At 35.9% G+C, this 22,592-nt stretch overlaps 1 protein-coding gene across 1 annotated transcript in view; it reads left to right on the top strand.

Moving 5' to 3' along the window:
* The window catches only part of Syt1 (synaptotagmin 1), a 352,023-nt gene that overhangs the window by 207,352 nt on the left and 122,079 nt on the right, over positions 1-22,592 (top strand). Inside the window, exon 6 of the mRNA XM_026396991.2 lies at positions 3,033-3,200. Within this exon, the coding sequence (XP_026252776.1) occupies positions 3,033-3,200 (168 nt within the window). The remainder of the gene's footprint in view (positions 1-3,032; positions 3,201-22,592) is intronic.

The following is a 22,592-nucleotide window of genomic DNA, read 5'->3' as shown; positions in this document are numbered from 1 at the left end:
CCCTGCAGGCTCCAGGGATCTTTGTAGCTCTTTGCTTGAGGTCATTCACAAAAACAATTCTTTTGGTGGATGTGTGAATTTTTTTTAAAATGCATTACTTAGAACAATACATCTCTGAAAAATGAAATGCTTGTGAATATACCAGCAAGCTGACGCAAAATCACCCCGTCCATCAGTCAGGCTTAGTAGTGGCTGCTGTGCCTCTGTTAGCAGACATTCTGGTCTGACATAACTTGATGGAGTTGAGGGCATGAGCCATTTTCTCAAAATGTGTTTACAATATTGTGAAGGAGCAGTGTCTTTCCATTCACCCTAAAATTTTTGAGGTTTAAGACAAAAGTTTTACTGTGATCGATGTTATTTAAAATCCATCATTTTTTCTGTATCTAGAGAGTTAAAGTAGCAGTAAAAAAAATCTGAAAATTATCAACCTATGAAGAGCTAATCATGGTGGTCAACACACCACAAAACATAAAATGAATTCTTGAAATACTGCAAGTAGTCATCAAAAGCATTTTATTTGTCTATATATTCATTTTATTTAGGTTGGCTCTTTCTAAATAGAATTTAGTAAGCAGAATCTTAAATTATTTGAAATAATATTGTAAGGCTTTCCTTTGACTTTCCTATATATTATTTCTTTTAAAATAATTTTGTAATTGTTCATAGTAAGAATAATACAAGTCAGGTATGGTGGCACACACCTGTAATCCCAGCAACTCGGGAGACTGAGGCAGGAGGATTCGAGTTCAAAGCCAGCCTCAGAAACGGCAAGCCTCTAAGCAATTCAGTGAGACTCTGTCTCTAATAAAATATGAAAATGGTCTGGGGATGTGGCTCAGTGATTGAGTGCCCCTTAGTTCAATCTCTGGTACCCCAAAAAAAACAGAATAATACAATTTTATTAGTAATATCTATGACTCCAAAAAGTATAATGAACATTTTAATTGTCTATAAACTTTTATAAATTCTATTTTATTACATTTTGGCAAGGTTGAGCAAGCCATAAAGAGATTCAAAGTATATTTTGATACATTTAGTATATATGCCAATGTAAAAGAGAACCAGCTAAGTTTTCCAGTAGACATTTGTAGACTACATTTCTTGAAATGACAAGGGCAATATGATATAGGAAGGGAGACATAAGAAGTTAGAAAGTTGGCTCTAGAATTGAGTCAAAATCTACTGAACATGAACTCAACTTGCCCCAAACTAATGTTATTTTTTTTTCTTCCAAAACAAACTCCCACCTGAAGGAAGTATTAATCAGTAACAACCATTTAAGTGTCTACTGTATGCTAGGTGGTACACATATATTCATTCATCCTTAAAATGGCCCCAAGAAATAGATACTATTATTTTCTCATTTTGATAGATGAAGAAGCTGAAGTCTATTCATTTGCCCCAAGTCCTTCAGACAGAAAGTTGGGAAGCCCAGGTCTCTCTGACCCCAAACCCAGGTTTTTGATCATTGCTGTTTTAGTATCATCATCAAAATTATAGAAAGGTTTTAGATATACAATGACAATTTCAAAGGTTTATCTATAATTATTCTAAAATTTATTTTTTCCTTAAAAATATGGCTCTTTGAGTTTATTTTAGATTCCTTCAAAAATTGAAAAGCATTATGCCTAATTTTTAATCACAGTGTTTTAATAATATAATCAGATTCCAAACATGATAAATAAATGACAGAAAGTACTCCTGGTAAACCAAGATTACTTGTACATTTATGGTCAAGTATTCTTTCCTCTCCTTCCCTTCTTAATGTACAGAGTTAATTGAGAAATGTTTGCTGGAGCATACGACAACCATTTACACTGATAAAATATGAAGTGTATGAAAATTGATCAAACCTTTAATACAAGTCTAAACAATTTCTTAATTAGACATTTCTACCCAGTTACTGAAGTGTATCTCACTTGAATTGCACTGCTTTTCCCTGAATATTAAAAATGTCACTAATAAACTTCCCAACCCAGAGCATCTGTCCCAGATATATTTGAACAGCTGGAGAATTCATCAGTTCTTGGCCTTTTGCCACTATTCATCCTAAAGAGTGTCATACCTATGAGTGAACTTCAAGATCCATATTATATTGAATCTCTGATATTCAAAACATCAATTTTCTAGTCAGTGCATGTCAATCAGTAAATTATTTTAGAGAGTAGGTGAGGCACCTTATGAATTTCATTTAAATTTTTTTTTTGGCTCCTAGCATGCCTTTTAGTATGTCGCTGCTCCATTAAGCTGCAGTATTCAAATGGCTTGAAAGAGTTAATGGAACTTTTGAAACACATTTTCGACTTCCGAATAAGTTAGATCCTGCTGATATAACTTACAACAATGACAAAAAAATATAATGTAGGAGAGGACTGGGGATATAGTCAGTTGGTAGTGTGCTTCCCTCACATGCACCAAGCCCTGGGTTCCAACCTCAGCACCAAAAATAAATAAATAAATAAATAAATGCACACACACACACACACACACACACACACACATATACACATATACATACATACTGCAAGAGAAATGAATACAATAGTCAAATGTAATTGGCTTATTTATTCTTTTTTTTTTTTTGTACTGAGGATTGAACCCAGGGGCACTTTACCACTAAGCCACATCCCCAAACCCTTTTTTATTTTGAGATAGGGTCTCACTAAGTTGCTGAGGCTGACTTTGAACTCATGATCCTCCTGCCTCAGCCTCCTGAGTCACTGGGAATCCGGGCATGCACCACTGTGCCTGGGGCTTATTTATTCTTTTATTAATCTTTGGACCCATTATTAATAATACTAATAGCTTTAGACCTTTAAAATAAGTTGAAAAATCTATGGCAAGTTCCAGTTTTTTCCTCAGGTAGATTCAACTTCAGTTAGTTAAAAAACTCAATTTAAAAAAAAAAAAAAGAAATTATCTCCCTGGTCTGTTTGTCCAACATAACTATTAAATTAATGCCATAAAGTAGTAGCAGATTTTAAGTATTTTTTGTGAGCAGATATTTATCCTCATTTCTTTCTGTGTAGGTCCCTTACTCGGAACTAGGCGGCAAAACTCTGGTGATGGCTGTGTATGATTTTGATCGTTTCTCCAAGCATGACATCATTGGAGAATTCAAAGTCCCCATGAACACAGTGGATTTCGGTCACGTAACTGAAGAATGGCGTGATCTGCAAAGTGCTGAGAAGGAAGAGGTAAGAAAATCATTAGCATTTCTGATGTGACAAGCTATAGCTTCATTTGCTGCTCATACAATAACCTACTGTAAGATGCTTTTGACCAAAGGTGATGTGGGCTTCTAGATGTTGACAGCTGGCAAAACAGGGTCAAGGGGTTGTATAACCTGGTTAAAAGTATACAGGTCTTCTGTGTGTTGTTCAAAAGAAAAGGGAGAAATTCATGCACTGGATCTAAAACCAACTCCTCTGGACAAACACACACACACACACACACACACACACACACACTTCTTTAAAGGGACAGAGAAAAATCATCTTGTTATTCTTTGTATTTTTCCACAATGATTTTTCTGGTTTTCTATGTAGGTTATATAGCTATAAAGAAATAAAATGGCACTTTTTCCTTGATTATTTCTGTATATTACAGACAGTTCATTGTTTCTCCCAAAGATATCAGAGCCTGATGGGTGAAACATCAAATATAATTCACAAAGGCCAATATTAAATCCATTTTTTAAATGACTCACATTTTTATAGTAGTCTTCACATTGTTTTTTCCCCAGCTTTAATAGTTGAGACCAGTATTTTTCTGTGATTTAAAAAGGGAAGTTCAATATCCTTAGTACATTGAAGCGCCATAATAATCAATTCCATTTGATTATGCACCTCCTGCCTGGCACTAGCATTTTTTCTGTGTGGATGTCTCAGCAAACCACCACCAGAACAGCAAACAACTCTCAGCTTCTCCAAAGCCCTAAACCAACTCCTTTCCAGCCACTTCCCGGAGTCCTGACAATTGACTATAATGCAAAAAGCCTATCATTTAGGACATACATATCTCCCTAAAATTTGGTAAGATATAGTCACATTGGGGCTATCAGAGAAATCAGAGTTGCCCAAACCTTCAGAGAAAAAACTCAATCAAGCCCTTTACCTGGGAAACTTCTCAGCCTGAGGTTTTCTCTGAGCCATCTCAAGCTGCTAACTTGACGCCACTTTCGTGAGGTAAGGTCTCAGAATAGGCTTATTGATTGCTATGCTGAAATTGGATTTTGTTTGTGCTCTAAAATTATTATTTGGTTATAAAAAAAGGAAGCAAAATTGCTTGAGTAACTTGAGTAATCAAAAGAAAACTTTGCTCTCTTTTAGAAAGAGATACATACATACATATTTCCCAGTAGGTTAGTCAAAATTGACATCCTAAATATTGAAATAGACTTGGCCCTACTTTTCATCCCTCAAAAATAACATAGGAAAAATACTACTTATGTAGTTCTTCCATATGAGTTAGGTAATATTGACATTAAGCTTAACATCTGTATAAAAAGAAATATTCAATCCTTTGAACATGATGTTTCTAAATATTTAACAAAATAGTAATATGTTTCATTGAACTTTCATATTTTATTGAAAGGTTTGACTGTGAATTCCTTGAGTTGGAGATAAAGTGGGACCATAATAAATATTTATTAGCTGATTGGTTTTTAGTTAAGTGGTTGTGGTTGGTTCATTGATTAATTATCAGCATATGACCATGTGGACTTCACAAGGCTATGTCCAGGATATATAGTTACTCTTAAGGGTATATAGTTACTCTTATTACCAGTGATATGGGATTTCAAGATCAAACCCAGTGGGTTTTTGAAAAGGTGAAAAATATTTTTGCCTGAGTTAAGGGTATATAGATCAGCGAGCAATTCTCCTCTTTCAAAAATCCTTTAAGTATGGGACAGAATTTGACAGGTTTGACTCTAGAATCTGAAAGGTTAGGTAGACACCCCCAAACAATATTATTTTTGTTCTCCCCATCTTATTTGCCCCCTTATTTCTCTCTTTGTCTTCTTTCCCTAAGACTTTGTCATCCAAATTATTCTAGCTGAGCATAGAGTCACGCACCTGTAATCCCAGCTATTTGGAAGGTTGAGGCAGAAGGATCTCAAGTTCAAGGCCAGCCCCTCAGCAACTTAGAGGGACCCTGTCTCAAAAATTTTTAAAAAAATTAAAGAGGACTGAGGATCTAGCTCAGTGGTAAAGCACTCCTGAGTTCAATCCCTAATACCAAATATATGTGTATAGATATAGATGATACAGATAGATATAGATACAGATTAGGATATATACATGTTCTTGGTGAAAATTCTTATTATGCATTACTATCTTCCTGAATCTGTGCTAAGTGGTTTTATTTTTAAGGGACAAATAATAGACACTATGTTTTCATGAAATTTGGGGTTGACTCATCATCTTAACTTCAATCTCTATCTTGCTTATTTTCATCTACACAGATTTCTGGGCAAGATCTGTCCTTAAGATCAAACACTTCTGGGGTTTGGTCCTAACTGATCTATTTAGTATCTCTGGGACAAGCCACTTAAGCACTCTAAAATTCAGGATTTTTAATCTAGAAAGTATCCTATTGGAGCTAGGGCTGTGGTTCAGTGGCAGAGTGCTTGCCTAGCATATGTGAGGCACTGGGTTCGATTCTCAGCACTACATATAAATAAATGAATAAAATAAAGGTCCATCAAAATCTAAAAAAAAAAATTAAGTAAACTACCATCATCTGTCCTTGATCTTATGTATAGATTAAATCAGGAGGAATCTGGAATACCTAGTACTGAGTCTGTATATCGTTCAATAAAAGAGAGATTTCCTATTCTCTTTCTGTGACCTGCCATGTTTTTTGTGTTCTCTTTCTCCTTTTTGTGTTTTCATTTCCCTAATTGTTCTATTCTTTTCCTTCTATCTGTGTCTGTTTCTTTATTCTTTCCTCAGCACTGTTGCACTTATTGAATGACTCTTGAAGTTTTCAATAAAAAATAGTAACTCTACTATTACATTTTTAAACTCTAGAAACATTCTTCTTTGCTATCTTCTCCAGAATAGTGATTTTTGGTTTTCAGTTGAGGGGCTGTTGCCCTTTGTCATGATACAGGAGACCTCACACAACAGATATCTAGCTTGCAAAGTATTCCTGGATGACCAGACCCAGAACAGTACTTTCTCCTTACAAAAGAAATAGGATTCCAAATACATTTCATATCTGAAGAATTACTTATTCTCACTGATATGTACTCCATCTTTTCATGCTACTGTCCATTAACCATATAAAATTATAATTGAATGAATAAATTGAAGGCTTAGCTCTCATGATTTTAAAGAAATTGTTTTTCCATTTTACATGAGCAATTTTGTTCACAATTTTAGTTTTTCTAAAATTTTTCTCTCCACAATGCCTTTCATCTAACAGCATTAACTGTTATTTTTAATGTCATCATGAGTTGAAAGGATACAAAGAAAGTGAGAAAAAAAGAACTCAAGGAACAATTTTGGAATCTGGAAACAGCACTATTAACCACAGTAGGCTGTTCAGATAGTCTTGGATTTAAACAGGGTAAAATTTGGTTGCCAGGAAGATGAGAACTATAAAAGCCATGAGTTGATGAAGCAATTGTTTAAGTTAAAGAATTATATGTTATTTCAGTGATCCGTTAATGTGCAAGTTGTTTAGAAAGGAATAGGATAGAGCATGGACAGTGTAAGGATCACATTTGGACTTGACTGAGCACGTTTTAAAAAGGAGGAGATAGAGAAGAAACCTCAATAAGCATAGCTCCTGCTGTTAGATTTTCCATGCAGGTGAAGCTTCCAATTGGCTTGTTAATGTGTCTTAAATTAACACAATGAAAGCCATCTTACTGGCTTACATTTACTTGCTTTTTTTTTGTTTTGTTTTTTTGTTTTGATGTTACATGATTGACTACTCCCTCTTGTGACTTCCCCACCTTCTAATAGATGAAGGTGGAATTTGACCATGGACAGCTCAATTATTCTCTTTTGGGTTTTTTTGTTGTTGTTTTTTGGGGTTTTGGTTTTTTTTTTTAGACAGAAATGTGAATCCTGAGTTTTACATAGAAAACTATTTGTTGTATCAATTTTTTCTTTCTCAGTATAAGACCTCAAAATCATCCTATATAATCAGCATATTCCTTCATTTCCAAAATATTTTCAATATGTATGTTCTTAAGCTATGTTGACTTTTGGAGATATTTTAAATCATTCAAAAAATAATTATTCATACACTCACAGGTTAAATCTGAATTATTATTATTTAGAATCATTAAATTATTATCTAGAATTGTTAAACCTGAATTATTATTCTTTAGAATAATCCATCCTTAATTTTTTGCTTATTTTAAATATTGTCATGACTCAATTTTTCTCTTTTTATAAATTTATGACTACCTTAGAAATTGTCTCAGTTCTGGACCCAGCATCAAGTACATCCTCAAAGAATTTAGATCCTTTTTATTTTAGCACTTTGTTCCTTTTTTTTCCCCCTCACATCCCCATGCCTTTTGCACTGCTGTCTCTTATCTAAAAACAGCACAAGACATAGACACCACCAGAGGACTGAGCCTTTTTGTTTGCTTTTGGGGTTTTGGCTTTTTTTTTTTTTTTTCAGTATTCTGCCCTGATAGGCTGCAAGCTCTCAAGTCTTGACCAGTACTGTTTTGTTTCCATTTAGAGAATAAGTCTATCACCTCTGCTTTGTGTGGAATTCATTAAACTGTGATTTTTAAATGAGATTCTGTAATCCAGTGCAAATGGAAAAAAAAATTGATTGCTGAATTAAAACAAGTTGGGACATAATTTAATTAGTACCCAAGCAGAAGAGAAACTACTTTAGTGCCTTAATGGAAAAATCAATTTTGCAAGAAAATTTCACATTTTTAAGCCTAATTAGAAAAACATTTACTTCACAGAGAAGCATTTGGAGAATACATATTCAATCAAAAGGCAGAAGTTTTTTAGTTTCCAGTGGTCAGTTACTTGATACTTCTTTGGAATGGGTTAAAGCTATTATTTCTTATGGTGTCGGTATCTTTACACCCAAGGATCTTGAAGCAACTGATGCCGTTCCTATAGTTAGAAGGCAACTCATGCTCTCAGGGAATCTCCACCCAACAAATCAATATTCTGATTGGAAATAGTTATAAAAGGTTAATTGTTCTAACTTTAAGCATGATACCAATAAGAACCTTCCTTCCTTCCATGTCACTCACAGTCTATAATACTTGAGAAATGCAACAAACACATCCATGGCATGTCAGGAAGGTTTGCTTTTTTTTTTTTTTTTTTAACTTTTTCATGGTATGTCTTCCCCCATCGGACTGTAAGCTCCTTCCAGATGGCAGCCATAAATGTTGTTCTCCACTGCAAAACCAAGTTTGATTACAGAAGCAAGCACACACTAGGGGTGCAAAATATTTTTGAATAAATGAATGGAGAGAGTATTTTTTGTACTGTGAGAAATATTTCCAAACTCCCTTTGTAAAGTATGTTAATAATAATTGCAAGAGTTTGAATTTTCATCTAGTGAAATAAGACTGAATGCAGTAATCTAATGACAATTTTTTCCTTAAATAGCAGACTGATAAATCTCAACTTAGAACAGAGAAAATATTATAAATCTTGGTTCTTCCCGAGGACCAGAGTTGGAACATGAAAGCCAGGCCCACCATTCTAAGTGCTCTACACTTGTCATCTTGTAGAGTTCTTGCAGCAACCATATAGAGTCACTCTTCATATTAGATCATTTTGCATGTTATATAACACAATTGCCTGGTGCCACCCACAAGATAAACAACATGACAAGGATTTAGACCCAGGTCTGTCTGACTCCCAAATCCTTTTTTCTCTCCACAATGCCATATTGCCAGAGTTGATCAACACTCAGTAAGTGCAAGGAGATTATCTACTTGGTGTTCCTTTTTGTCCTCAGTAGCCCTACGCCTACAACACACAAAGTGCTCAAATATTTTCAAGTAAATCAACTGAACAAATTAAAATGAAATGAGAATTTTCTCTTACAAACACATACCATAAGTCACATCACGTTCAAGAAAATCGTCTGTGAAGGATACCCAACTATTTCAGTCTTACTGCTTATACAAAAGCCCAAAATACTTTCAAATTCCAGCCCCATCTCTAAATAAACTCTCCCAGTGTTCAATACATTCTTTTGTCTGTCCTATTTAATAGTGACTTGTCTTTATCTTTAAATGATAAATTCCATTGAAATGGTCAGAAACTGCTTAGGGTCAAGCATAGATGATGATTAAATTGGGTGAAACTGTTTTAATTAATATGAAAAAGTGAAGAGGTAGGTGGATCTTCTTTTAAGGACTATATTCTGACTCTGACTGAAATGTTCTGAGCTTAGCATCATTTCCATGGTGTCTCAAATGGGTTACCATGCAGGAAATTCTCATTGGGAGATTTAAGTTTTAATACATGTAGTGCCAAGGAAATCTAATTTTTTAAATAGAAACCAGTGTAGGTGTTAGTTTTTCTTTTTAATCCAAAGAATAAAAGGAGAGAGAGTTATCAGTTGAATTTTAAATAAAGCAGAGCAGAACGGCTTGGAAGCCTGGGTTTCATGTATGTAGGCTGGCAGAGAAGAAAATGAGGAGTGGGAGTTGAAATGGGAACAAATAGAAAATGAAAGAACAAGAAAAGTGATACAAACAAGAGCAATCGCTTCTACATCTGACTTTCCATATTATTGAGACAGTGTGGAGGATTCTGAGTAGGAAGCAATACAGGAGAATGTCTTGTACCATCTTCCACACATCCAACCTTTTAAAATGTAATTTTTTTCTGATAAACTCATCATATGTTTTAGAACAGGTTTTTTATTATCTTGTTTGTGAGTCTTCAAATTAAATGTTTTTACCTTCTGTCTCACTCCCACCTATTTTTGAGCGGGCCAAATGTTTGTATTGTGAAATCTTTAATCCATTACAATCTGTTACTCCACAATTAGAGGAAATGTCAGTTATTGAGTGGTGCCAGTTGTAATTCAGAATAAAGGAGGAGGATGAGGACTTGATGACAAACAAGAGCTTAAATAATTAAAGGGAGAGAGACAAAGCACATACACACACTCAAACTTACTTTACACATGACTAAATTCTTTCCAGTTATCCACAAGAGCTCTGAAATACTGCAAATTAATTTTATGCAGTCATCCTTTTGTTTATTCAACATATATTTATTAAGCCCCTTTTATAGGCCAGGGATTATGCTGATTTCTGGGTAATCATGGTGAATAAAATAAATGCATTAAATTTAGTCAATTACAAATTAATGGTGAGCAGAAAGGAAGAATAGCTTAAACCTCTGTGTCTGTACTCAACCTATGTAATTCTGACCATGATTCCATTTGCTAATGGGGTATTGTTGGGTTTGTGACTTAATCCTTCCATAAAATGGGTTAATATTGGGGCTAGGGATATGGCTCAAGTGGTGGTGCGCTCGCCTAGCATGCGTGAGGCACTGGGATTGATCCTCAGCACCACATAAAGATAAAATAAAGATATTGTGTCCACCTAAAGCTAAAAATAAATATTAAAAAATGGGTTAATATTACCCATCTCAAAAGATTAAGAAAATATGATATATATACACCATGAGGTTGTACTCAGCCATAAAGAAGAATGAAATTGTGGCATTTGCCAATAAATGATGGAGAACAGCATGCTAAGTAAAATAAAGCAGAATTGAAAATCAAGGGCCAAATGTTTTCTACAGCAAAATAATGGAGGGAAAAGGAAGTTAAGAGGGAAAATCAGCAAAGTAGAAGGAGATTGAGGGGGAAGGAGAGGGAACCTGAAAAGGGAGAGAATGCAGAATGAATTTGACAAAATTTCGCTATGTGCATGTAATTAAAAGCACTGATAATTAATAAATAAATAAATAAATAAATGGAAGACCAGTAGAATAGAGGAAGGAGAATGGGGGAGGGCGGTGGAGAGAGGACGAAGAGACACAAGAAACTGAAATGGAGCAAATTTAATTCCATGCATGTATGATTATGTCAAAATGAACCCAATTATTATGTATAACTATAATACACTAATGAAAGCATTTTAAAAAAAAATTACTCCTCTCCTTGAGCTGAATTACATTCTAAATTAGAGAATTTATACAAAGTACTTAAAACAATTCTTGGCACCAGATAAACTCAGTAAATATTGGTTGTTTTTGTGATTGCAAACACTAATCAGAGCTGTTATTTTCTGGCCAGCTAAAAAAGTAGTGCTGTGGCCATTGTACCTACATCCTTCCTTTTATGAGTAGACTTAGACAAGCCCAAGGGTTCAGAATATTGTCAGACACTGTAGTAAAAGGGGGTACGTCCATGCCTGATCTCATGTGCAAGTCTTTGGGTGTGAAAAGTAGTCACAAAGGCCAACCCAAGGCCAGGCTCAGTGGATGTGAGTGGAAGATGGTACTAACATGGTATTTCCCAGTGAGCTCCTCTAAGCTTTAACACCACACACAGGAACTCAAGCTTTTAGGCTCTGATAAAAATCAAAAACATGGGTGATCATAGGTGTTGGTGAGAGTATAGAGAAACTAAAACCCCATCCATTGACAGTAGAAATGTAAAATGATGTAGCCACATTGGGAAATGGTCTTATCTTTCCTCAAAATGTTAAATAGAGTCACCATGTAACCAAGCAATTCCACATCTACATATATACCTAAGATAAATGGATGTACATACCTACCAAAATGATGCATGAATGTTCATAGCAGCATGTTTCATAATAGACCAAAATAGAAGCAAACCAAATGTCCATCAGCAAATGAGTAGGTAAAGAAAATAGGTTATCACCCCACAAGATTATTCAGCCATAAAAAGGAATGAAGTGATGATACATGCCACACATTGATTCACCAGAATAAGCACATCCACAGACAAAAGGTTTATCATTGGTTTTGTAAGGCTACAAGAGGAAGGTAGCAAGGCAGGGAGATGGAGAACAATAGATAGTTGATAAGGGACTTCTTTCTCAAGTGACGAAAATATTCTGAAATTAGTGGTAATTATTGTACAACCATGTGAATATACGAAAATCTACTGAATTGTATACTTTAAGCAGGTAAATTTTATGATATGTAAATTATATTTCAATAAAGCTATTTTTTAAAGGGTTTCAGGCATTAAAACTCCAAACATGGAAGCATGATGTTCCATATTGTCAAGGGCCCATTTGAAAAAGTTATTAGGTAGGTTGGGAATGTCCTTCCTGATACTGTTTCAAAAGTTTAGAAATTTTCCCTGAAATATTCTAGTCTCTATTTCAATTAGGATGCTTTCTTTATTCCAAGGCTCCTGATACAAGGTCATACTAAGACTCTCCTTTTGCAGATGATAAACCCAGGGTTAGATCATAAGGTTAGTCAGTGAGAACTCCAGACTCAAAGCACCAGGTTTTTGTGGTCCCAAAGCCATTTTCTACTACCCCAGTCTTCTTTAGGGTAAAAAGTTCTAGGCTTCATTCTTCCAATGTAGAAGAATTGTTCTAAATATTAGAAGTCATCCTTTTTTCAGCCTGTCTTCATCCTTTGTCTTCTCAAATATTTCCCAAGTCACTTAATTGCTATTTTATGGACCTTTGTCTAACAATAAAAGTTGTAAATTGAGAAAAAAATTGACATATAATAAAGTGCCCTGACATTAACCACATTGAGTCTTGACAATTGTATACACCAATGTAGCCACTACTCCACTCAAGTTATAGAACACTATTTACTATCAAAAAAGTTTCTCATGGCTCTCTCCAGTCAATCCCTAGTCCAAGCACCTAGAGAAAACCTGTTTCAATTTCATCACCACAAATTAGCTTGCTTCTTCTCAAATGACATTTAAGTGGAATCACACTATTCTGTCTAGCTTCCTTTACTCAATGGGATGACTTTGAGCTCCTTCATATAGTTGCATACAATAGTTTTTCACTCCTTTTTGTTGAGTCATATTCTATCAGATGCATGTATCAAAATTTGTTTAGCCATTCTCCTGTTGATGTACAACTAAATTGTTTCCAGGTTAGAATTTTTATGGGTGGGGTTGTTTTAAATGTACTTGTACAGCTTCTTGTAGACATGTTTTCCTTTCTTTTTTTTTTCTTTTTTGTATTATTAGTTGTTCAAAACATTACAAAGCTCTTGACATATCATATTTCATACATTTGATTCAATCAGACACTATTATGGCAGTATGTAAAAAAAGTGGATGTGGAACCGATGTGAATCTGCAATATGTATACAGGGTAAAAATGGGAGGACATGTTTTCATTTCTACAAGAATTTTTGGATCATGGGCAGGTGTATGTATAATGCTTCTCTAAACCTAAAATGATCAGGACACCAGGTAATCATCTATGTAGGGATGTATTGTGATATTTACTTAGTGGAATTCTATCATGTCTTCTTCTCACCAGCCTCCCTGATGATGCTGAGCATCACCTTGACCTTGATCTTGACAGTGTATTGTCTATACTGGACCATACACTTAGCACCTTATTACATACACTCTTAGTCTCTATATTAGGTACCTAGCCAGCCACATGATGCTCTAAAACAAAAAAAGATGCCCTCCTTACCTGTTTTATTGTCTCCAAAGGTTAAAAAAAATCATCTTATATATCACAATACTTAACTCTTAGGAGACTGTGTGGCACAAATCAAATAAGTATGGTATGAACTATGACTCCAAATTCCATAAATTCTCTGAGCTTCTTTTCCTCATATGTAAAATGCTGTAGAGAAATATAGAATATATTATATAAATATGTGTTTGAAATTTAAAAATTATTTTTCAAACACACTTCAAATATGAAATGAATTCCTAAAACAAACAATTAGATATTTGGGGCAGCTCTTCACTTTCTCTGTTGTATGGTGGGCAGGGACATCTCCCTGTAGAGCCAGTGACAGTCTGGGTATCTTTATTATTACTCCTCTCCACCCTCTCCAGATTTCAAATGCCTGAGAGCAAAGTTGAGTGGCACCTAAGCTTTTCTGGTAGAGCTGATAGAAGAATTCTCCCCAACTCAATTCATTCAAAATAATTTATGACTCTCACCTATCTCCCTGATAGCCATCTCTCCTCTCTTATCTCTTCTCACGTTTTGCTCCACTTTAAACGTCCCCCAAAACACTAATTATATGCAGTTCTTTTCCTCCTGAGGCAGACCACAGAAAGATTGAGAACCAAAATTGTATAGCAGGGTCCTCTCTGGGGTGTCTTGCTCCTGGACTTCAGGAGCTGACAGACTCCTGACTTAGAAAACACAGTGGAGCATGGGCAGTGGAGATGTCAGAGATCAGAAAAACCAGCCCAGGCCAAGTCACCTACTTACCACTTGCCATGCACAGGTGGAATTCCTTCCATTCTAGCCTGCTTTCAACATCCTTTCCGAAAGCACTTTCCACATCAGTGCTCTTTAAATGGAAGGGCCCCATATGCACATATGTACATATGCAAAAACAAATTTGAGGACCCAGATAAAACAGGGGTATTAGTGAGTGAAGGGAAGACCCCAGGTACAATTCTAGCAGAGACCAGAAAGCAAAATTTGAAAATACCTCTAATCACAGACTTCTCATTCATTAAATTGCAAACACTATGGAATGTGGCTGGAGACTGCTGTTTACCAATAATTAACAAGCTGCTCTTTAGTTTAAGCTGTTATTTCTACATGAGTAAATCAATATTCTGACAAGGTGCTTCTTGGTATTTTCACTTTCTGCCAGTATGTAAAGACAGGAGGAGAAAAAAATGTCTTTCAGAAACCAGCAGAATGTCAGGAATAATCTATTCTTAATTGTGTCTCAGTGTCAAAAAACAAAAATAGAGTGAGATTAGAATATTAAAATGGGTAAAAAGTCTGGAGTTTTATGTTTTGATTTTAAAACATATTTGTGGATAGCTTAAGTCACAAATAGGGCGGGCAGAAAGCAGCCTTTGAAGTGCCTTCCTGGTATAAAATCAATATTGATGTTTAACCTAGAATCCAAGAGGAGGAGTGGAGAGATACTTGCTTCTCTTTAACTTTCCAAGCAATGTCATGCTGATGCTTTATTTACATTGAGTCCATATTTGAAAGTGGCATAAAGACTGTGGACCTAAGTGTCCTGGTAGGATTGCCTAATTGTGGTTTAAAAAAAAACAAAAATGTTTCTTTTTAGTAAACAATGCTTCCAAAGGTCTGTTACCTGAAAAATGTAAATTTGCATTATATCTGGTTTCAAGGAACTTAAATTTTCTGAGTGGCTGTATAAAAATCACAGAGTGGCTTTGTTCATGTAATCCTCATCACAACACTATGGGGTAGGCATCCTTATTGTCCCCAACTTACAGACACTGAAACTCAGAAAATTTGGAATTCTATCAGTCATGAAACTCGAAGAGGGAGAGCTGAGATTCAGACTTTGGTCCGACTCCAAAGGCACTTGTCCATCATGCTCAGTTGCCACTGAGAAAGGGGTTACAGGGCCTGTGCTAGGTATGATGTCTTAGTCTGCAAATATACACTCTGCTTATGCCTGATGGCTTGTTTTCCTCATTGCCATTCTCCCCACTACAAGGCCACTACCACACCATGCAAAGGGAGAACAGCAACAGCCCACCTTCACACCACTCTTGTCCCCGGGTCCCTTAGCTGCTCCCCAGCCTCCTGGGTCATCTTTGCATGACAGATCTGTGTGAATCCCACATAGGTAGGATTCAGATGTTTCCTCTTTCAAGTCCCTCTAGTCCTCATCTTCTGGTTTATTCCATCCCCTGGTTTATTACTAGATTACAAATCTCAGGAAAGAGAAAAAAAATCGCACCTATCTCTTTCATCACATTTTCTCATACCAGCCATGATGATGAACACAATATAGAACATCCTACCTTGAAATAATACCCAAAACATCAAAGGTCAATGAACCAGCCGGGCATGGTGGCACATGCCTGAAATCCCAGAGGCTTGGGAGGCTGAGGTAGGAGGATCTCAAATTAAAAGCCAGCCTCAGCAATGGTGAGTTGCTAAGAAACTCGGTGAGACCCTGTCTCTAAATAAAAACATAAAATAGGGCTGGGGATGTGGCTCTGTGGTTGAGTGCCCCTGAGTTCAATCCCCAGACCCCCCCAAAAAAGATAAATGAGTCATTTAACATTCTGCAAATAGCATTTAATTAGATATATTTGAATATATTTTTTTACAAATCAAAATATTTTGTAATCTTAAAGTTTACTAAGCCCGTGTTTCATAATGCAATAGAAGCTCCTTATTAACATTGTCTAGCAAAGACAAGACATCAAGCTCAGAAGAATTGTCAAATTCTTGGTCATTATGAAAATAATGAGCAATAAAGTTGCCAAAAAATGAGTAGTTCCCCTCTAAAGTGCTATAATTTGAAATATGGTACTGACCAGTGTCTTAAGGTTCCTTTTTCAAAATCCTTCCTCTAATGAGACAGAGAGAAAAAGTATGCATTACATCCCACAAGACCCAGATGATTGCTAAATGCATGTCATTTGGTTCCCAATCTATCCTTTCTTCAAAACCAAATATTTAATAGTTTGAAGAATAAATTACCATCACTGCCTTGATGTTTTCATGTAATATTTGTAGAATTCATTTGGCCAGTTTCACATATAACTTAGCTAATTTTTAAATACTTTTTATGTCAGGTCTGAATTTTAGCAGCATTTCCTAAATGAGGAGTGGTTGTTGTTATTTTCAATTACAGCTTTCAAGGTTTTGCATCAGTTGGAGCTAGACCCTGTTTTCTATATCAGCAACTCTTATCAAGGGATGTCTAAAGGACTTGGTTGTCACCAGTACCACATTCCCCAAACCCAGCCTCCTCTACCTGCTGGCTGTTCCCTCTTCAAAGCTTTCCAAATTTTGTGATTCCAATTACTGATCAGTTCACTTAGGAGTAAAAACAATTTAATAAATTTAACTTAAATCTGAAATACATACTTTAGCTCTATGAAATCTCACAAACCCCATTATAGATATTACTTAGCCAAAATTGCAAATGAGGAAACACTCATACAAGCTAAAAAAAAAAAAAAAAAAAACAAAAAAAAAACTAGTCTGAAATCATGCAAAACCATGGCCATATTTAAATCTAAAGTTCACCTAATTTCAGAGTTCACATTTATTACTAATTTTCCTACTTCTAAATTCCTCTAGAGCAGGAACTTCATCAAATTCCTAGATTTGGGAATTCAGGAAATGTTCAAGTAAACCTAAGATAGCCTGGTGATTATTAGCCTATCAAAGAAATACAATGTAAAAATGTGGTGGCCTTTTCTCCTTTAGTAAATAGATTAAGAGTTTTCCTGAAGAATTAATCAGGATCAAAAAGATGCCTGTTTAAATAACATGTTTCCAGTTTGAATTCTCTCTTCTTAGTGTGATGCAGGAAAGGAAAGTGTTTACCCAGTGACTGCTGCTCTCCATACAGCAGAACTGAACCAAGGATAGAACAGGCATGGGACATAGCTGAATTTTAACAAGACTGATTTAGGCCAGATCTGCCGTTTGGGGCCTTTGGTTTGAGTCTGAAATAAGTATTTACCAGGATGTGTTGTACAAGTCACCAGGGGATGTATTTGTAGAAAAACCTAATACACAATCACAAGGATCAAACCTTCTTTCAAATCCTCATGTTCAGCACATAAGAAATTCAGTGCCCTAGGCTAAAACTTAAGTAAGTGAGAGCAGAAACTGGTTCATCATGTGTCATTTCTACAGGAAGATGAAGCCTGAGACATTGCGTGATTTCCTCTAAGTGAGCACACAGCTGCTCACCAGGTCATTGGTGAGTGCCTAGGGGAGAGGAGGGTAGCAGGAGCCAGGGGCCTGACAGGAAGGGTGATGTCCACTGCTTCTCTCATGACCCTGCTGTGGTGATCTTCCCCCATCCCTCCCACTCTCAGTATACTAGCCCGCCCAATACTCCCTAAGAAAATGTTTCAGCATGCCTCCTTTCAAAAGAAATCACATGCACTTGACCTCAGAAATAAAAACAGAGATGGTCCTTCCTAAATGCAACTTCTGGCATCCCTAAACAAAAAGACTTTGTAAATAGTAAGTTAAAATCTCCCAAAGATTTCAATTTAAGACATAAATTATTCAAACATGTTCTGAGGCTATGAAAATTGAGGAGTCCTCTGGGCCCAAATGGGAAGTGCAACAGCTTCTGTTTCATCCTTTCTATCAAAAAATCTTCAATTTCTTACTTTAAAGTCTGTTTCTCAAGTTCCATATATTTCAACTTTTCTTAGTTTACATTTGTCCCCCAAATTTCAGATCATATTAAAAATGATAAATTTAAGATTTCCATTATCTTTGTTGGAGTATCAGTATTGGTGATATCGTCACATCGGCATGACACTTTCAGGCGCTCCTGAAGCCCTAGGGACCCAGTCCTGTGTTTCTGAACCAAACTGTCTACTTCTTCCAATCTCGGCTGTGTCATCTATGATAGTTTCCAATTTGATTTGGACTCATAAAAATAGATGAACCAGAATCTTGTTCTTGAAATGAGAGAACTTAGTGATAATCATCCATTAAGTAGGGGTCAAACATCCATTTTAGGCAGAGTGGAATGACTTTCTGAAGACACTTTAGTCCAAATAAAAAGAAAGGCATACAAATGTGGTAAGAAAAACTGAACCCAAGAAGACCCTCCTGAAAGTGTCAATTGCTGAAACAGGTATCCAAAAGTACCTAACTCTCTGGAGGGCTTTTAAAAGTAAGAATTGGGGCATGCATTTTTAGTCCCACTTCAAGGTAAGTGAGTAGACAAGGTGATCTCTTGTGGGATCTAGCAGCCCTGTGATTCATCAAAGAAGGTATTTTGAAAGCAAAGCCCTAGGAGAAAGAGCTGTAGCATCAATCTCAATCAAGATTTACGTGCAGGTTCTCTTTGTTTTTCATTCCTAATCTCTGCCTGCATTTTCATAAGACCTATCACAGTAAGACATACCCTCTCCAATTACTTTGACAAACAATGATAACAGTGCTTGGGGTTTTAGTCTCTTCCAAAGTAATCCATTTTTGACAGTGAAAAATATCGGAAACTGATTTCTGAAACTATGGTGTACAATGATATATTGGGGAGCTAATCTAGCAGAGTGGGTTTCTATATATCAGCCTCTGGCTAACTTCCTTGGGCAAGTGCCCAGAGGCAGTGCACTCTCAGTGGAAGGTTAGATGAATGTAATAAAAACAAAAGTCATATCACAGTGACTTTCCTACCAGGGAGTACATTGTAAAAAAGGTAGCAAGTTTAAGAAATATAGAATTTTTTTATTTTAATGAGGGTTGCTTGATAACATCAAAAATTTCAGTCTAGAGATGTGAAATTTCACATTATAAATAGTTCTTATAAACAGAAGTACCAATGAGTTGAGCCTCTGGCTACCTTATCTAAACTACGACAGGTATTTACATTCATTGATACTTACTCAATTTTATAGTGTTCAGCAATAAGAATACGGTTACCTATACTATGAAAATGAAAGAGTAGGTAGCCATGAGACATTAATGTATCTAAAATGTTTTAGTATGTTAAGTAGAAAACAAATATAAAATTCCAGAAACACAGTATTTATGAATATGCTTTTGTAGTAGATTTTTTAAACTATTTGTGTATATGTAATGATAACTCAGTGATCTCCAAGATAATAATAACTGCCTTAGGATATTAAGATTTTGGTATTTTGGGTCCTATTTTTGAAGAACATAAAAAATATAAATGCATGCATACACACAAAAATGTCCATTTGACATAACAAAGGACTGTCCTTTCAAAATTCAACCTAGCATATTCTGGTTCAGAACAGATCTATTTTAAGTTCTTTACCATGAGTTATTTAAAAAGAAGAGAGATGAAAATCCACATGATCTTTCCTTTCTTTCCTTCTCTCCTTCCAAGACCCCTTCCAGCAGCAATGCACGTAGGCTGAGCAGGTTTCCATTTTAACTGAGATCCAGTTAGTGAGTTTCCTTCTTTTATCCCAATTAATTTGCAGCAGAAACTATCCAGATTATCCCAGAAAAGCATTTAGTATTTGCCCTTAGGAAAAAATAGGAAATTCAAAAATAAGGTTAAAAGGGACTTTAAAATAAGACCTAGCACACCCTTGTGCTGCTTTCAGGGGGTTTGAGATCTGCAGCATGGAATGACTCTTATCACTGGGAAATGGAGGATTTTAGAAAGAGCTGAGAAATCTGTGTGGCTGAAATAAAATTACATCTTGGTGGGAAAGAAAAGGAATGGGCAGAATAGATAAAGATTCATAGCCTGGGTTAATGCAGCAGGAAATGTATTGTTAAAAGGCTTTCAACAACTTTGAGAAACATCACATAATCATATTGATCCAAAATACTTTCTTGAAGCATACACTTTAAAGCCTTGTGTTTTTTAATGCCAGCTGAGCTCTATTATAAGTAGCTATCAAATGTTTGTTCCTTTTTCCTGGCCACGGCAGGAAACTCTTTAGTGGTTGCCAAGTTTATTCTATAACAATAAAATTTAGTAACCTTTGGATGTTCTGCTGTAATATCTGAGTCCCACTTAAGAGAGTGTCTTCCCAGGGAGAGCCTGGGGTTTGGGGAGAGGCCAAATCATCCATTCATTTCCACAAGACCTTTGGCCTGCTTCTGACAACTAAGGAGATTTGACTCCCTGGCTGGCCTTCCAGAAGCTCAGAGTGAGACTTCCCAGTATTTACTGTGTCACTTTTTAAATCACAGTTTCATGGGTGACAAGTATACCTTCCTAGGTTGGAAAAAACTGCTTTCTGGCTGAAAAGAAGCATATAATCTCATCCCTGGTGGGTGTGCAAAAATAAACAACCAGATATTGAACTAGGAAAATAAATACTGCTCTATACTTAATTTCATACAAAAAAAATCGTAACATTTATTTTTAAGCTTTCTACGCCTTTTAGATGTCAAACTCAAAGTCTCCTTATAAATGCCAGGTTTGAGTTAATTTAAAAAAATTATATAAAATAATTTCTATGAATCCTACAGTTTATAGAGGATAGAGAAAATGTTGCCCATTTCATGTAGAGTCTATGACTTCTTTCTTTTTCTTACACATGGATTTATTGTGACTGGAGAAAGGATTCATGGAATAAGAAGGGTCCTTGTAATCAAACAGACCAGTATTCCAGTCTCTGCCTTTCATGAGCTGTGCAAACGCAAAGAGAACAGCTAACCTCTCTGTGCTTTAATTGCCTTGTACATCAAATGGCAAATAAGAAACCTCTTCACTGGCTTTTGTAAGGATTAAATGAGACACTGCATGTTAAAACTCCCCAAACCAGCAAGCTTGCAATGAATACTAGCTCCCTTTTCCATCTGTCCTTCTTCAAGGCTTTGGGGATCTTATCAGTTGCTTAATAACAAATAGATTGTGCTACTTAACTTTCCTATTACCTCTTTAAAATTCAAAAACTATTTGAATTTTTGAGAGAGAAAAAAAAAAGAAAGAGCCAAAATCCTGTGTCATAAAATATTTGTAAAGGCCAGTCCCACAAAATGGAACAGATTTTCCTTCTGCTCAGAGAAAGACAGTTAATTTTCACACAATTATAGGAAAACTCGGCTACTTTGACTTTTTCTAATATCTGGTGATCCCAAATATTCTTTCCCTCACGTTCCTTTTCCTCTCAATCTGATAGTTGGGGCTCTGCACTCTGAGAGGTCTATGACAAGCTATAGTTAATAAGTTTTCCATGGTGTCAAAAGTAATAATATTAACATGCCATTGTGAGTTAAATTAATTTTGTTTTGTGCACTGGCCTGCATAAATGTGAATGACATTTCGAAATATGATCAGGCAGGAGCTGGAAGGAGCCAAGTGGCAAGGCAGAATGAGATGCGGCCATCAGAGCAGAGAAGGCGGCTGCGAGCGCTTGTGAGCACAGGCGAAGAAATGCAGATGTTGTTACAGCAAACTTAAGGGGTGTTGTTATAGATCATTTTGCCTTTAAAAGAAATTCCTTGACTTTGTCTTTAGGGAAAAAAAAAAAAAACAAGAAATATTTGACATCCTGGCTCCATGTTTGGAAATGAAAGACCATCTTCCTGCTAATTTCCGATTTCAAGTTCAAGTGTCTTTCAACCCATATAGGTTTTTTTTTGTTTGGTTTGGTTTGTTGTTGTTTTCAGCCTGCAAGAGCCGGCTACAGCTGATTGGTGACAGCTTTTAAGATGATGTCGCAAAAGCAGCATTTGAAAGTCCTAGGGATTGTGTTTTCTTCCAAGATTTTGGATTTCCTACACCCTCCCTACCCATGGAACAGATAAATAATGTTGTCCATAATCAGTTAAAAGATACATGATGAGCCTAGAACGAAAATATCTTAGGATGACTCAGAGATCAGATGACCAAAATGGTTGGTGTCTTGTCTTGGCTTTTTCTTGTGAGTGCTAATATTTCAATTGTAGCCAGAAATCAAATTATGAGGGAAATGGAGATTTCCTTATTAAGGGGTCACTATAGATAAGAACTAGAGGTTCTGTGCCTCTT

Source organism: Urocitellus parryii, chromosome 5 (assembly GCF_045843805.1).
Source record: "Urocitellus parryii isolate mUroPar1 chromosome 5, mUroPar1.hap1, whole genome shotgun sequence".
In the NCBI taxonomy this organism is placed as follows: domain Eukaryota; kingdom Metazoa; phylum Chordata; class Mammalia; order Rodentia; family Sciuridae; genus Urocitellus; species Urocitellus parryii.
This window is presented reverse-complemented; position numbering and strand designations above follow the sequence as displayed.